Here is a 15000-nt window from a genome sequence, read left to right as displayed (position 1 = left end):
ATACTAATAGTGTATAATAAAAACATTATTACTAATAATATCTATAACACACAACAAGATTGTATTCAAAGACTTCAAGGCTGCACTTCCTCCTTCAAACACTAGATGTCCCACAAATATCTCACAGTTCAAAACTTTACATTTCAGCTTTAATATTAAACTTTCACATTTAAATTTGCAAAGTAAAACCATGTGTGTGTATTTATACTGCTTTGAATTTAACTTATGTACGTGTACGTGTTGTGACTTCAGTGCAACAGAAACTACTTATTATTGTTACCGTTTTAATATTGTATATTTATTATACGGCTCTTGCTGCATTAAGAGTCTCAGCTCTAGTTTGAAATAGTTTTGGATTATAACTACACATGTTTACTTAAATACTGTATGTTTGTATAGTTTTGAGGTACTTGTACTTTCCTTGAGTATTTATATTTCTACTTTATACTGCATTACAATTCAGAGGAAATATTTGACGTTCTATTTTACTTATCTGATTCAGATTATTAATAGTAAATATAAATGATATATTGTTACAGATTAAAGTCATTAAAAATTAGCTCCTCCTTTAGCAGCTGCAACATTAACATGATGAACACATAATTATAATATTATATATTAATATATATTATAAATATAATATAAAATGTATTATTACTTATAATATTATTTCTACTACAATCATAATATATATTCTTTAATAATATATATTATTATAATACAATAATAAATATATTATTATAATACAATCATAAATATATATATAATAATATATATTATTATAATACAATATATTATTATTATACTATATTATTCATTCATCTACAATACCTCTCTATTATTCTAATCTATCTTCTTGTCTTCTCCTCATATCTATCTTAATCCTACTCTTATTATCCTCCTATCATTATTCTTACTTCCAACTTCTCCTCCTTCTTATTATCTTCTTTATATCTCTCTTTTGTCTTCTCTCCTCCTTATCTCCTACTCTTTTCTTGTACTATATATATTATTGTCTTATACTCTCCTCTCTTCTTATTGTCTTATCTAATCTCTCTTTTCTCATCCCTCCTCCTCTATCTTCTTCTCCTCCCCTCCTCTCTCGTCTTTTCTCCTCTCTCTCTTCTCTTCTCTCTCTTCTTGTCTTCTCTCCTCTCTCTTCTTCTCTTCCTCTCTCTTCTTCTCCTCCTCTCCTTTTCTCTTCCTCTCTCTTCTTCTCCTCCTCTCTCTTCTGTCTTCTCCTCTCTCTCTCTTTCCTCCCCTACTCCTCTCTTCTTTCTCCTCCTCTCTCTTCTTCTCCTCCCCTTCCTCTCTCTTCTTCTCCTCTCTCTTCTTCTCCTTCTCTCTCGTCTTCTCTTCCTCTTCTTGTCCTCCTCTCTCTTCTTGTCTTCTCCTCCTCTCTCTTCTTCTCTTCCTCTCTCTTCTTGTCTTCTCCTCCTCTCTCTTCTTCTCTTCCTCTCTCTTCTTCTCCTCCTCTCTCTTCTTGTCTTCTCCTCCTCTCTCTTCTTCTCCTCCCCTCCTCCTCTCTCTTCTTCTCCTCCTCTCTCTTCTTCTCCTCCCCTCCTCTCTCTTCTTCTCCTCTCTCTTCTTCTCCTCCCCTCCTCCTCTCTCTTCTTGTCTTCTCCTCCTCTCTCTTCTTCTCCTCCCCTCCTCCTCTCTCTTCTCCTCCTCCTCTCTCTTCTTCTCCTCCCCTCCTCTCTCTTCTTCTCCTCCTCTCTCTTCTTCTCCTCCCCTCCTCCTCTCTCTTCTTCTTGTCTTCTCCTCCTCTCTCTTCTTGTCTTCTCCTCCTCTCTCTTCTTCTCTTCCTCTCTCTTCTTGTCCTCCTCTCTCTTCTTGTCTTCTCCTCCTCTCTCTTCTTCTTGTCTTCTCCTCCTCTCTCTTCTTCTCCTCCCCTCCTCCTCTCTCTTCTTCTCCTCCTCTCTCTTCTTCTCCTCCCCTCCTCCTCTCTCTTCTTCTTGTCTTCTCCTCCTCTCTCTTCTTGTCTTCTCCTCCTCTCTCTTCTTCTCTTCCTCTCTCTTCTTCTCCTCCTCTCTCTTCTTCTCCTCCTCCTCTCTCTTCTTCTTGTCTCCTCCTCCTCTCTCTTCTTGTCTTCTCCTCTCTCTCTCTTCTCTTCCTCTCTCTTCTTCTCCTCCTCTCTCTTCTTCTCCTCCTCTCTCTTCTTGTCTTCTCCTCCTCTCTCTTCTTCTCCTCCTCTCTCTTCTTCTCCTCCCCTCCTCTCTCTTCTTCTTGTCTTCTCCTCCTCTCTCTTCTTCTCCTCCTCTCTCTTCTTCTCTTCCTCTCTCTTCTTCTCTTCCTCTCTCTTCTTGTCTTCTCCTCCTCTCTTCTTCTCCTCCTCTCTCTTCTTCTCTTCCTCTCTCTTCTTCTCCTCCTCTCTCTTCTTGTCTTCTCCTCCTCTCTCTTCTTCTCCTCCCCTCCTCCTCTCTCTTCTTCTCCTCCTCTCTCTTCTTCTCCTCCCCTCCTCTCTTCTTCTCCTCCTCTCTCTTCTTCTCCTCCCTCTCCTCTCTCTTCTTCTTGTCTTCTCCTCCTCTCTCTTCTTGTCTTCTCCTCCTCTCTCTTCTTCTCTTCCTCTCTCTTCTTCTCCTCCTCTCTCTTCTTCTCCTCCTCTCTCTTCTTCTCTTCCTCTCTCTTCTTGTCCTCTCTCTTCTTGTCTTCTCCTCCTCTCTCTTCTTCTTGTCTTCTCCTCCTCTCTCTTCTTGTCTTCTCCTCCTCTCTCTTCTTCTCCTCCCCTCCTCCTCTCTCTTCTTGTCTTCTCCTCCTCTCTCTTCTTCTCTTCCTCTCTCTTCTTCTCCTCCTCTCTCTTCTTGTCTTCTCCTCCTCTCTCTTCTTCTCTTCCTCTCTCTTCTTCTCCTCCTCTCTCTTCTTCTCCTCCTCTCTCTTCTTGTCTTCTCCTCCTCTCTCTTCTTCTCTTCTTCTCCTCCTCTCTCTTCTTCTCCTCCCCTCCTCTCTCTTCTTCTCCTCCTCTCTCTTCTTCTTGTCTTCTCCTCCTCTCTTTCTTCTTCTCCTCCCCTCCTCCTCTCTCTTCTTCTCCTCCCTCCTCCTCATCTCTTCTTCTTGTCTTATCCTCCTCTCTCTTCTTCTTGTCTTCTCTCCTCTCTCTTCTTCTCCTCCCCTCCTCTCTCTTCTTCTCCTCCCCTCCTCCTCTCTCTCTTCCTCTGCAGCCTGCGGCCCTTTTGGTCTTTTACTTCTGTTTTGTTGCTGCTCCTTTCCTCCTTTTTACTTACCTGCTTCAGTTCTCCTTGCTTTTACCATTACCCCATTTACTGCTGCTTAATCGTTTTATACTCACAAGTTCCCTGTCTTTCAAATCCCATGACCATGCTAGTTTATTTAAAAAGTAAAAATATTAAATTGCTCACTTGTAGTTTTCTTTCTGCTGCAGGTTTAGCTGGGGCCCTTTAAGAGTGCAGCGGCCCCGCACGCCTCACTGAGCATCAGCCTTTGTTAGGCTTTAGGATGGGGGGGGTGGGGGGGCAGTAGTCTGACGGACGGGGAGCCTCCAGCGAACAGAAACAACACGATGGCGCAGAGAGGAGCTTCTGCAGAGCGGTGAGTTTAACTTTCACTCAACTTTCATGTCTTTCATTTCAGAGAAACTGTAAAAAACATTTATCAGAGAGAACCTGAATGCACCGCTTCGTGTTGGTGAAGATAAATCTGTGAAAGTTATAATGAAGCAGCCAGAAGAGCTTTTACCTGATCACTGCCCAGCACCCTGATGTGCTGCAAACATGTTATATTAAGAGGAAAGAACAATACAAGGAAGTCAACAACTTCAACAAAGACGCTTATTTTATCTCTAAATATTCTGCAGTCTCAGATGCCTCGCCTATTACGTCATCCAAAGCTTCCCCCCACTTCAAAACCCATTCAGGCGCCCTTGCAGACTTGACTACTGATGGTCCACCGGGGCGTTTTGGAGCTTGATGGGCGAGATACGAGGCTCCTGATTGGACGAGCACTTTCACTGTCGGCTGCCCCCGGGTTTCAAACAACCACCACGGCGGCTCGTTTGTAAACCTTTTTCGCAAAAATAGTTCACCGATATGTGTTGCTGAAAACATTTGAGGAGAAACAGGAAGCTGCAGAATCTGTCTTCCTTTTAGCGCGACATCAGTTAGTTTAAAAACGTTGTCGGGAGTTTCCAGCGGCGGCGTGTCGCGCTGGACGCCCTTGATGTGCATAAAGTAACCAAACCCTCAACTTTACGCAAAATAGGAGCAACGTGACGCCCCATCTCTCAAAGTGTACCACTCCCAGAATGCATTGCACGGCAGGATCCTGTGAATAGTAGCGCCAGAGTTCAGGTTGTTGAACAGTGGAACTCTGTGTGTGTGTGTGTGTGTGTGAGTTTCCTCCCGGGGGCGGGCAGGCCCGGGATGCGGTGCATTGTTGTCACGTCTCCCCTCCAATATTGCACTCGTCCCGGCCTCCCCGGCCCAGGGGTCACGACCCCCCCCTCCAGACTGCAGCAGAGACGCAGCGCTGGAGCTCAGAGAAGAGGTAGCTGGTACTTATTAAACTACTTTGGGATGTAATGTGATGAATCATTCATGTTCCCGTCAGGATAAGAAAGGTTACACTCCGACACGTCTGTAAATTCTGATTCATTTCATAATTATTTCCTGAGAAGTTTCCTGGAAAGAAACATAATAATTATAATTACAGCTCAAATAGAGTGCATTCTAAATAATATATACATCAATATATTATATATAAACATGGAGCAGCTCTGACTTTCAGTCAGAAGATAACAGCTGATCGTGCAAAGCACAGAAAAACAATTCAGCATGTTTCAGGGATAAAGTTTCCAATCATAAATAATCTGACCTTTGACACCCACATCAAACATCTGTGCAAGACCTCCTTCTACCACCTCAGGAACATTGCAGAGCTCCGCCCCACACTCTCCCTGTCAGATGCTGAACAACTCGTCCACGCCTTTGTCTCCTCGAGGTTGGACTACTGCAACGCTCTCCTCATCGGGACTCCAAGCGGGAGCCTTCAGAAGCTCCAATAAATCCAGAACAGCGCCGCTAGGATCCTGATGAGGGTGCGACAATATAACCACATCACACCCATTCTCCACTCCCCTCACTGGCTTCCTGTCGCATTCAGGATCGAATACAAAATCTCACTCATCAGTGCATACATGGAAATGCTCCTCCGTATCTCAAGGAACTCCTCCCCCAACAAACCTCCACACGCAACCTCCGCTCCTCCAAAGAAACTTTGCTCCACCCCCCCAGGACCAAGCTCCGCACCAGGGGCGATCGTCTGTTGTTGTTGTTGTTGTTGTTGTTGTTGTTGTCCTGCATTTTAGCGCCTTGAGATTGCTTTTAGCTTTGAAAGGCACTTTATAAATACAATTTATTATTATTATTATTATTAAATGATGATTAGATATTTACTAAAGTTGAAATCATCTTACAGTCAATAATAAACTCAACTAGACTAATTGTCCTGTAATTATTAATGCAATTAATACCAAACTAAATGATTCTTGTAGTAAAACAAAGGTGCCACTTTTCAAAGTGTCACTAAATACGTGCAGAAGAAGAGGCGGTTGCATGCTAACACGCTAAGCTAACATGTTAGCATGTCCCTGAAGGCCACAGCAGTGGAGTTTTTAGCGTGAAAATCATGAGAAACAAAACCATCGTTTTAGGAAAAGTCACGGACGGGAGTTTATTTCCACAAAGATATGTACATTTAAAAACACACGGAAACATTTAAAGGAATATTCCACTTCTCCTCCGAACCAAAGCCATCTCTACCAGTGGACGGGGTTATGCTCGTTTAAAGTGGTACATTTATCAGAAAATACATGACTGACTTTCTCAGAGAAAGCCCCCCCCCCCGGCTCTGTAATTGTATGTTATGACCTACGATGGGCCGAATACGCCGTCACAGTGTGCGTAAATGTGTGTGATGAAAAGACAAAGGAAACAATATTTAAAGGGCCAGACGGCGTGCAGACTGTTTGCATGTGTTGCTCTGGAGCGTCACTCACAGTCACGTCTCCCTCACACCCGGATGTGCATCAGAAACTGTTGACGATGAGTCTGGAAGTCTTCGGGCAGCGTGTCTGAAATAACAAGTACATACACATATAATAATGATCTGAAATATAAGTTATGATCATTTATAAACAAAATAATAATTAAAACACATAAAACTAAAAGATAAATCGTGAACCCGACACACATCTGGAACAGAAGTGCACAAATAAAAACGTTGTTTTGGTTTGATGATCTAAAGCAGTGGTGAAAAGAACATGAACAAGAAGGACAAACAATGACTGATGGCACCACATCAACACCTGCGAGTGCACGGAGAGCGCCGTACTTAGTGACTCACCTGTCGCTAAGAAAAGAAATCTTTTACTGTTGGTGAAGACTTCATCCCTCTATATTGGACCGGCTCGTTAGAGACACGAGCTCAGGGCTCACACTAATTCAGCGTGAGTTTTTTTATGCACTTTATATTTGTTTTTATGCCGGTCATATCATTTTATTTCGTCATATTTAACCCTCCCCCCCCCCCCCAACACTTTGAAGGCCGGTCCGTGAAGATATTGTCTTACATGTGGCGCAAAAACAGTTGTAGACCGCTGATCTAAAAGACAAGATGTTCCTGTTGCGTGTGTCCGGGGTCAGAGGTCGTACCGTTACATCTGTAGCGCAGGTTGGACCAGATGATGTTTTCCTGCGAGAAACAGAAAACGCCGAGTCGACCTCCTCTCATCGTGGTGTCAATCACAACGCCGGAGTCGGCCACCAAGTCTGTGCCCTCAAACAGCTTCACCCTGAAACACAAGCACAGCGACACGCCGGTGAGAAACCAGACGAGCCGCACTGAGCCAACAGACAGACAGGCAGACAGGCAGACAGGCAGGCAGACAGGGAGGCAGACAGACAGGCAGACAGACAGACAGGCAGGCAGATAGACAGACAGGCAGACAGGGAGACAGACAGACAGGCAGGGAGGCAGACAGACAGTCAGACAGACAGGCAGGCAGACAGACAGGCAGGAAGACAGACAGGCAGGGAGGCAGACAGGCAGGCAGGCAGACAGACAGGCAGGCAGGCAGACAGGCAGGCAGACAGACAGGCAGGGAGGCAGGGAGGCAGACAGTGAGGCAGGGAGGCAGACAGACAGACAGACAGGCAGACAGACAGGCAGGGAGGCAGACAGGCAGGGAGTCGGACAGTGAGGCAGGGAGGCAGACAGACAGACAGGGAGGCAGACAGACAGACAGACAGACAGACAGACAGAGAGGCAGACAGACAGACAGAGAGGCAGACAGACAGACAGGCAGGGAGGCAGACAGACAGGCAGACAGACAGACAGGCAGGCAGACAGGCAGACAGGCAGACAGTGAGGCAGGGAAGCAGACAGACAGGCAGGGAGGCAGACAGTGAGGCAGGGAGGCATACAGACAGACAGGGAGGTAGACAGACAGGGAGGCAGACAGACAGACAGAGAGGCAGGCAGACAGACAGACAGGGAGGCAGACAGACAGAGAGGCAGACAGACAGACAGAGAGGCAGACAGACAGACAGACAGAGAGGCAGACAGACAGACAGAGAGGCAGACAGACAGACAGACAGACAGACAGACAGAGAGGCAGACAGACAGACAGAGAGGCAGACAGACAGACAGGGAGGCAGACAGAAAGTCTTCAGCTCTATGAAAACTCTTTTATTTGGACTGAGGAATGTGAGTCCACTTGTATAATCTGCTCCTTTACATCCTGTCGGAGTTTAAAACTAGAATAAACTCTAGAATCTAACTAGTGACAATAAATCCACACGGATCTTATTTAATCATTATTAATATATCATTCATATAATTATTATAAGACGTGAGAAGTCTCTCATGAAACCTTGAACTCGTCTAAAGTGGAAACTTCTCCAGCGGCTCTCTCCGTCTCTCGCCTCATCTGCATATCAACGGTTGCCGAGGTGGACTCTTGCCAGGGCTTTGGTTGTCATGGAGACGAGTACAATAGAGTACCGAGGGGCCCCGGGGGGCCCGGCGCCACAAAGACGGTTCAGAGAGGAAAGAATGCAGCAGGAAGTAAAAGAGGGAGAACATACTCAGGGAGCTGAACTCTTAATGTCAGAGATGTTGGTTTGAGTCCGGGAGCAGACGTGGTAAACATTTCCATGGTAACAGCTGGCTCCACCAATCGGAGTTGCTGTAACACTTAAGGATTGTGGGTAGTGTAGTTTCACCACCTCACAGCTCGAGGTTACCATGGTTACCCCATTATGGTTGATAATCAAAATCTTTAATAAATCAAAACCATTATTTAAAACTGGGATCTTCCCTTCAGGAAACTCTGTGTCAGCGCTCTCTCCTCTTGTTGGAGGAACGCCAGCTGTTCAGCAGGCGGTGAGGCCGTTTGAAACGTTTCATCACGGCAGAAACAACCTGCTGCTCTGAACACGTGTCACAGATTCATCGGGAAATCAAACGCCATCGTGTCCGAGTTCATCACATCATCCGGAGGCTCACACAGCTCCGTGAATTTCACCAAGCTGTGTTCACTTCTTGTTCACTTCTTGTTCACTACGGCGGGATGAACCCAAAACTAACAGATTCTGCTGTGATTTAATCTCAATCAACGTATCAAAAGGATGAAGAAATGAGTACATCATGAGAGCGATCAGTAAAAAGCCTGAGTTCATGTTTGTCAGGTCTGTCCGCAAGACGACGAGCAAACAACTCTTAAAATGCTTGTTTTCTGAATGGAGTTTGGTTGATCAACACTCAAAATAACCTAACTTGGGAAAAAACACAACAACTTTACTGTTTGTACCGCACACAGTCTGGAGTTTATACATTTATAAACATTTTCCTGCGGTCTGTGTACAGATATGAGGTCCTGTATCTGAACTGTAACGGCTAATGTTTTCCTCCGTTCCTGATTCAACGACGTCAGGACATCAGTCCGGTGTGAACGCACCATCAAGGAGAAGACAAGAGAATTTAATTTTAAGGAAACCTTAACTTAAGGTGTTTAGTCGTGGTCCTGGTCTTACCTCATGTAGCCAACCTGCGGCCGGTGGCTCAGCTGCCAGCGGTACGAGGTTTTGTCCTTCCAGCCGACGTTTCGGGGATCCTTCCAGAGCAGCTTCACCTCTCCGGGTGTGTCTCCGGTGTGCCACAGGGCGTTCCTCAGGAACTCTCCGGGTCCGGTCCGAGACTTCACCGCCTGCAGCGTGCACACAGGAATCATTAGTTTCAAGTTCAAGTCCAAGTTTTATTTGCCATATGCAAGTTAACACAGGGTCAACAGTACAATGAAATGTGTGCGTGAGAGACAGACAGCATGTCAGCTCAGCAAAATCTAATTTTATTTATTTCATATATATATGTATATGTATATATGAAATATTTAAAAGTAAGTACTATATACAATTAATAAAAGAATGTACTTAAAGTAATATTGTGCTGATACATGATGTACTGAGCTGGGATGTCTCTACAGCACCAAACACTAACAAACGTTAGATCTAAATGCACGTCATGTAGTTGTCCTACCTTGAGCTGTAGGGCGGGCTGGGCCGCAGCTCTGAAGGGCAGCGACTGCCAGTACGTCTGCTCCGTCTGTTTCCACATCACTACGTAGAAACTCGAGGAGTCCTGGTACCCGAAGATGAAGCCGGCGTAGTCATCGTCCGTTACCGTGTTGACGTGAAACGTTCCCTCGAAGTCGACGCCGTTAAATGCTGTGTAGCCTGCAGACGCACGGCGGAGGTCAGGGTCTATCATCCTGCTCTAAGCCTGACTCTGGATTTAAGAATAATTTAAGACACGTACCCACAGCTAAACCCGGGTCACTGTTCATCGTCTGGACGATCTCCATGCCCTGAAGAATATGATCTGTTTATTGAGCTTTAAAACAATCGACAGGCAGGCGATATGAATACTGAAATCATCAAGGCGTGTAGATTTATAATATTGTTGGTTAGCAGACCAATAACTGCTTGTGAAAGGAATGAAGTGGCCTCAAGTGAAGCGCATGCACCACAGAGATCTGCTCTACTAATCATCTTCTATTTGTATTGTTCACGCAGGATGACGGAAGAAGTTCGGAGAAGCTATGGAGAAGAACTTTTGGTCGGCACCAAGGTGTTTCTGGAAAACCGTCCGGAACCTCAAGAGGGGGAAGCGGGGAACCATCCAAGCTGTGTACAGCAAGGGTGGGACCCTGCTGATTTTGACTGAGAAGGTTATCGGCCGCTGGAAGGAGCACTTTGAGGAACTCCTGAATCCGACTAACACGCCCTCTATGGTTGAGGCAGAGCTGGAAGCTGATGGGGGATCATCGTCAATTTCCCTGATGGAAGTCACTGAGGTAGTCAAACAACTCCACAGTGGCAAAGCCGCAGGGGTTGATGAGATCCGTCCAGAAATGCTGAAGGCTTTGGGTGTTGAGGGGCTGTCTTGGTTGACACGCCTCGTCAACATTGCGTGGAAGTCTGGGACAGTGCTTAGGGGGTAGCAGTGCGGGGTGGTGGTTCCCCTATTTAAAAAGGGGGACCAGAGTGTGTGTGCCAACTACAGGGGTATCACACTTCTCAGCCTCCCTGGTAAAGTCTACTCCAAGGTGCTGGAAAGGAGGGTTCAGCCGGTAGTCGAACCTCTGATTGAAGAGGAACAATGCGGATTCTGTCCTGGTCGTGGAACAACAGACCAACTCTTTACTCTCGCAAGGATCCTGGAGGGGGTCTGGGAGTACGCCCATCCGGTCTACATGTGTTTTGTGGATCTGGAGAAGGCATATGACCGGGTCCGCCGGGTGATACTGTGGGAGGTGCTGCGCTTTATCACCAATCCTGTTCGTGATTTTCATGTTTAGGATATCGAGGCATAGTCGTGGAGGAGAGGGGTTGCAGTTTGGTAACCTGAGGATCTCATCGCTGCTCTTTGCAGATGATGTGGTCCTTATGGCATCATCGGTCTGTGATGTTCGCAGCCGAGTGTGCAGCGGTTGGGATGAGGATCAGCACCTCAAAATCTGAGGCCATGGCTCTCAGCAGGAAACCGGTGGATTGCCTACTCCGGGTAGGGAATGAGCCATTACCCCAAGTGAAGGAGTTCAAGTACCTCGGGGTCTTGTTCGCGAGTGAGGGGACGATGGAGCGAGATATTGGCCGGAGAATCGGAGCAGCGGGGGCGGTATTACAGTCGCTTTACCGCACCGTTGTGACGAAAAGAGAGCTGAGCCAGAAGGCAAAGCTCTCGATCTACTGGTCGATCTTCGTTCCTACCTTCACCTATGGTCATGAAGGCTGGGTCATGACCGAAAGAACGAGATCACGGGTACAAGTGGCCGAAATGGGTTTTCTCAGATGGGTGGCGTCTCCCTTAGAGATAGGGTGAGAAGCTCAGCCATCCGTGAGAGACTCGGAGTAGAGCCGCTGCTCCTTTGCGTTGAAAGGAGCCAGTTGAGGTGGTTCATCATCTAGTAAGGATGCCACCTGGGCGCCTCCCTAAGGAGGTGTTCCAGGCACGTCCAGCTGGGAGGAGACCCCGGGGAAGACCCAGGACTCGGTGGAGAGATTATATCTCCTCACTGGGAACGCCTCAGGACCCCCCAGTCGGAGCTGGAGGATGTGGCCCGGAGAAGGGAAGATTGGGGTTCCTTACTGGAGCTGCTGCCCCCACGACCCGACCCGAGATATGCGGTAGACGATGGATGGACGCAGGATGACACTGTTAAGTTTAACAGCGACTGCTGGGACCAAAAACTGATTGAACCAAAGCCCGTCTGGGTTCCTGTGCTGCAGGTGTAGCATGAGAGCAATTATGATTTAAATATGTTGCATTTTTCCCGGTAAAATAACGGTCTGATTAGTACGAAGAGTTACTAAAGGTTGCTCAGTGTTAGTGAGGAGCAGTCCGGAGGCTCACCTGGTTTAGAACCACCCAGGTGGGGTCAATCTGGGCGTCGCCCTCTGGGTCCAGGATGACCGTCTGATAGGCTCTGAAATCTGTCAGCGTGACCTCAGCGCTCTCCGGACACGCGTCCACCAAATCCATCACTGCATCGTTATCAAAGTCGTTCTCACAGACGTCTCCAACACCGTTCACTGAGATACCAACACATTTAGATATTATTACACCGTACAGTATATATTACACTGTATATATGTACATATATACAGTGTAATATATACATATACAGTATATATAACATTGACAGGTGGAGAGAAACAGACAGGTGGAGAGAAAGACAGACAGGTGGAGAGACAGACAGGTGGAAAGACAGACAGACAGGTGGAGAGAGAGACAGGTGGAGAGACAGACAGACAGACAGGTGGAGAGATAGACAGACAGATGGAGAGAGAGAGAGACAGGTGGAAAGACAGACAGACAGGTGGAGAGATAGACAGACAGGTGGAGAGAGAGAGAGACAGGTGGAGAGACAGACAGACAGGTGGAGAGAGAGAGACAGGTGGAGAGAGAGAGACAGGTGGAGAGAGAGATAGACAGGTGGAGAGAGAGACAGGCAGGTGGAGAGAGAGAGACAGGTGGAGAGAGGCATACAGGTGGAGAGAGAGACAGGTGGAGAGAGAGACAGACAGGTGGAGAGAGAGACAGACAGGTGGAGAGAGACAGACAGGTGGAGAGAGGCATACAGGTGGAGAGAGAGACAGACAGGTGGAGAGAGAGACAGACAGGTGGAGAGAGAGACAGACAGGTGGAGAGAGACAGACAGGTGGAGAGAGAGAGAGACAGGAAGTGGCAGGACATTACAGATGTGGGCGTGGCCTAATCTCACTACTCTGAAATGCAGAATAGTATCGTAGTTACTGTCGGAGTCTTTCTGGTTGGGGTTGACGACGAGTCTGCAGTTGTCGTAGTCGTCGAGGACGCCGTCGTTGTCGTCGTCGTGGTCGCAGTCGTCTCCGAGGCCATCGTTATCAGAGTCCAGCTGGGAGCTGTTGGGGATGTCCGGGCAGTTGTCTCTGCTGTCCTGGAGGCCGTCTCCGTCCCTGCCCGAGGACATTACATCACTCTGTGATTTTACCTTCTTTACATTTCACCAGCAGATTCTGTTCTGTGTGTGTGTGTGTGTGTGTGTGTGTGTGTGTGTGTGTGTGTGTGTGTGTGTGTGTGTGTGTGTGTGTGTGTGTGTGTGTGTGTGTGTGTGTGAGACATACATGTCCTGGTTGGTGTCACAAACGTCTCCCACCAGGTCGTTGTCGATGTCCGTCTGAAAGAGACGTTTAGAAACACGCTGTGACTTCTGTACATTGTAAAGTGATGAGGAGTTTGGATCTCTGAAGAGCTTTGGGATCTAGAAACTATTTCACCCTGAAGTTCTATACACGTGAATACTGAGCGGGGACAGAGGGCAGCTCTGGTTCGTGTCTGTCCTCCTCTAATACGTGTTGGTTCACTAATGCTTTCGTTGATTTGAGCGTCTCCACTTTAAATCTGGTGTTCAGCAGAGAAATTATTCCTTCATTCTATTCACCTGCATGGGATTGCTGAGTTCAGGGCAGCTGTCACAGGCGTCTCCCACGCCGTCTCTGTCTCTGTCCGTCTGCATCGGGTTCGGCACCTTCGGACAGTTATCCAGAACGTTGGGAATACCTGAACATACACACACACACACACACACACACACACACACACACACACACTTAAATCCCCAGCAGCACAGACCATCATTCATTGCTACTCGAGGACGGAGACAGACGACATGACTCACCGTCCCCGTCGATGTCCTGGTCGCAGGCGTCTCCCTGCCCATTGCTGTCCGTGTCCTTCTGGTCTGCGTTGGGGACGTTGGGACAGTTATCGCAGGCGTCTCCGAACGAGTCGCTGTCTGAGTTCTGCTGGTCTTTGTTAGGGACCAACCGGCAGTTATCCTGAAGGTCACATGATCACACACGACCGTCACAACGTCACATTTAACATAGGAAATATCACGCACACACACATACACACGCACAGTCTAACCTCCACATTCTTGATGCCGTCTCCGTCGGCGTCCTCATCGCACTGATCTCCGATCCCGTCTCCGTCGGCGTCCTCCTGTCCAGAGTTGGGGGTGAACACACAGTTGTCCTGGTGGACAGAGACAGACGGTCACACACTGACAGCCAATCAGCAGCCGGCATCACAGAAGGCGTCAAAATCCCATCATCACACACAATTCACAATAAAGTTATTGTTATTATTTAGTTTTCTCCTGCGCTGCGCTTTAATGGACTCAGAGCGCCCCCTGCTGTTCAGGAGGAGGAATCCCTCCGGACTGCAGTAGTACCCTCTTAATAAAACCTGCTGCATGTCAGAAATATGTTGTGTATGTTTTGTGTTAAACTAATACACACATATGTTAATGAGGTTTTGTAATTATAAAACCCACAGTGGGGAAATAATCTCCGCACTCTTCCTCTTTAAATACAGAGTTTTACAGATAAATAACTACTTATAGATATAATAAAGATATCAACTGAAATAAAACTCAAAGCTCCAGAAACGCATTTTAAAATCATGCGTAACTTATGAAGTGCTTGTTTTTGTTGTTGTGCTCAAGTCAGATGTCTCACATCTCTTTTACATTATTAATTACATTGTTAACATATTTGATAACATTATTGTGGTGGCAATTCAAAGATGAATCACCTTCCGGCAAGAAAGGAACAAATATAGAAGTTAGAGCTTTGGGGTTATTTAATGAAGCGCTAGAAGTGTTGAACAGAACTAAATCAAGGACAGATAACCTGCATTGCTTTGGGAGGATCAGGTATCAGGCTCAAACATCACACATCACAACTGTGAACATCCGTCTGCTGATTGCCTGACAATAGTCAAAGTGGCGCCTTATTGTCTGTCAAATGTTAGCAGACAGGGACCTCATGTGTCAGACAGCTGTGAGGAAACACAGGGTGAGTGACTGTCAGGCCAAACGTGCTTCATAGAGATAACATATAAGACTATATGATACATTTCCACCACAGTTATACATTTAAA

The 15000-nt window shown here is 46.7% G+C and overlaps 1 protein-coding gene across 1 annotated transcript in view; it reads right to left on the bottom strand.

Annotated features, from left to right (window-relative positions):
- Window positions 1–5666: 5666 nt before the first annotated feature.
- Window positions 5667–15000, bottom strand: part of LOC115005711 (thrombospondin-3a-like) — a 26194-nt gene continuing 16860 nt past the window's right edge. Inside the window, exons 13-23 of the mRNA XM_029427661.1 lie at window positions 13984–14091; window positions 13733–13892; window positions 13496–13614; window positions 13179–13231; window positions 12829–13010; window positions 11926–12104; window positions 9829–9877; window positions 9550–9746; window positions 9048–9220; window positions 6666–6805; window positions 5667–6085 (exon numbers count right to left, since the gene is read on the bottom strand). Coding sequence (XP_029283521.1) covers window positions 6024–6085; window positions 6666–6805; window positions 9048–9220; window positions 9550–9746; window positions 9829–9877; window positions 11926–12104; window positions 12829–13010; window positions 13179–13231; window positions 13496–13614; window positions 13733–13892; window positions 13984–14091 — 1422 coding nt within the window. The 3' untranslated portion in view covers window positions 5667–6023. The remainder of the gene's footprint in view (window positions 6086–6665; window positions 6806–9047; window positions 9221–9549; window positions 9747–9828; window positions 9878–11925; window positions 12105–12828; window positions 13011–13178; window positions 13232–13495; window positions 13615–13732; window positions 13893–13983; window positions 14092–15000) is intronic.

Source organism: Cottoperca gobio, unplaced genomic scaffold (assembly GCF_900634415.1).
Source record: "Cottoperca gobio unplaced genomic scaffold, fCotGob3.1 fCotGob3_351arrow_ctg1, whole genome shotgun sequence".
NCBI lineage: Eukaryota > Metazoa > Chordata > Actinopteri > Perciformes > Bovichtidae > Cottoperca > Cottoperca gobio.
Note: the sequence above shows the minus strand (reverse complement) of the source record. Positions and strands in the feature narration are given on the sequence as shown.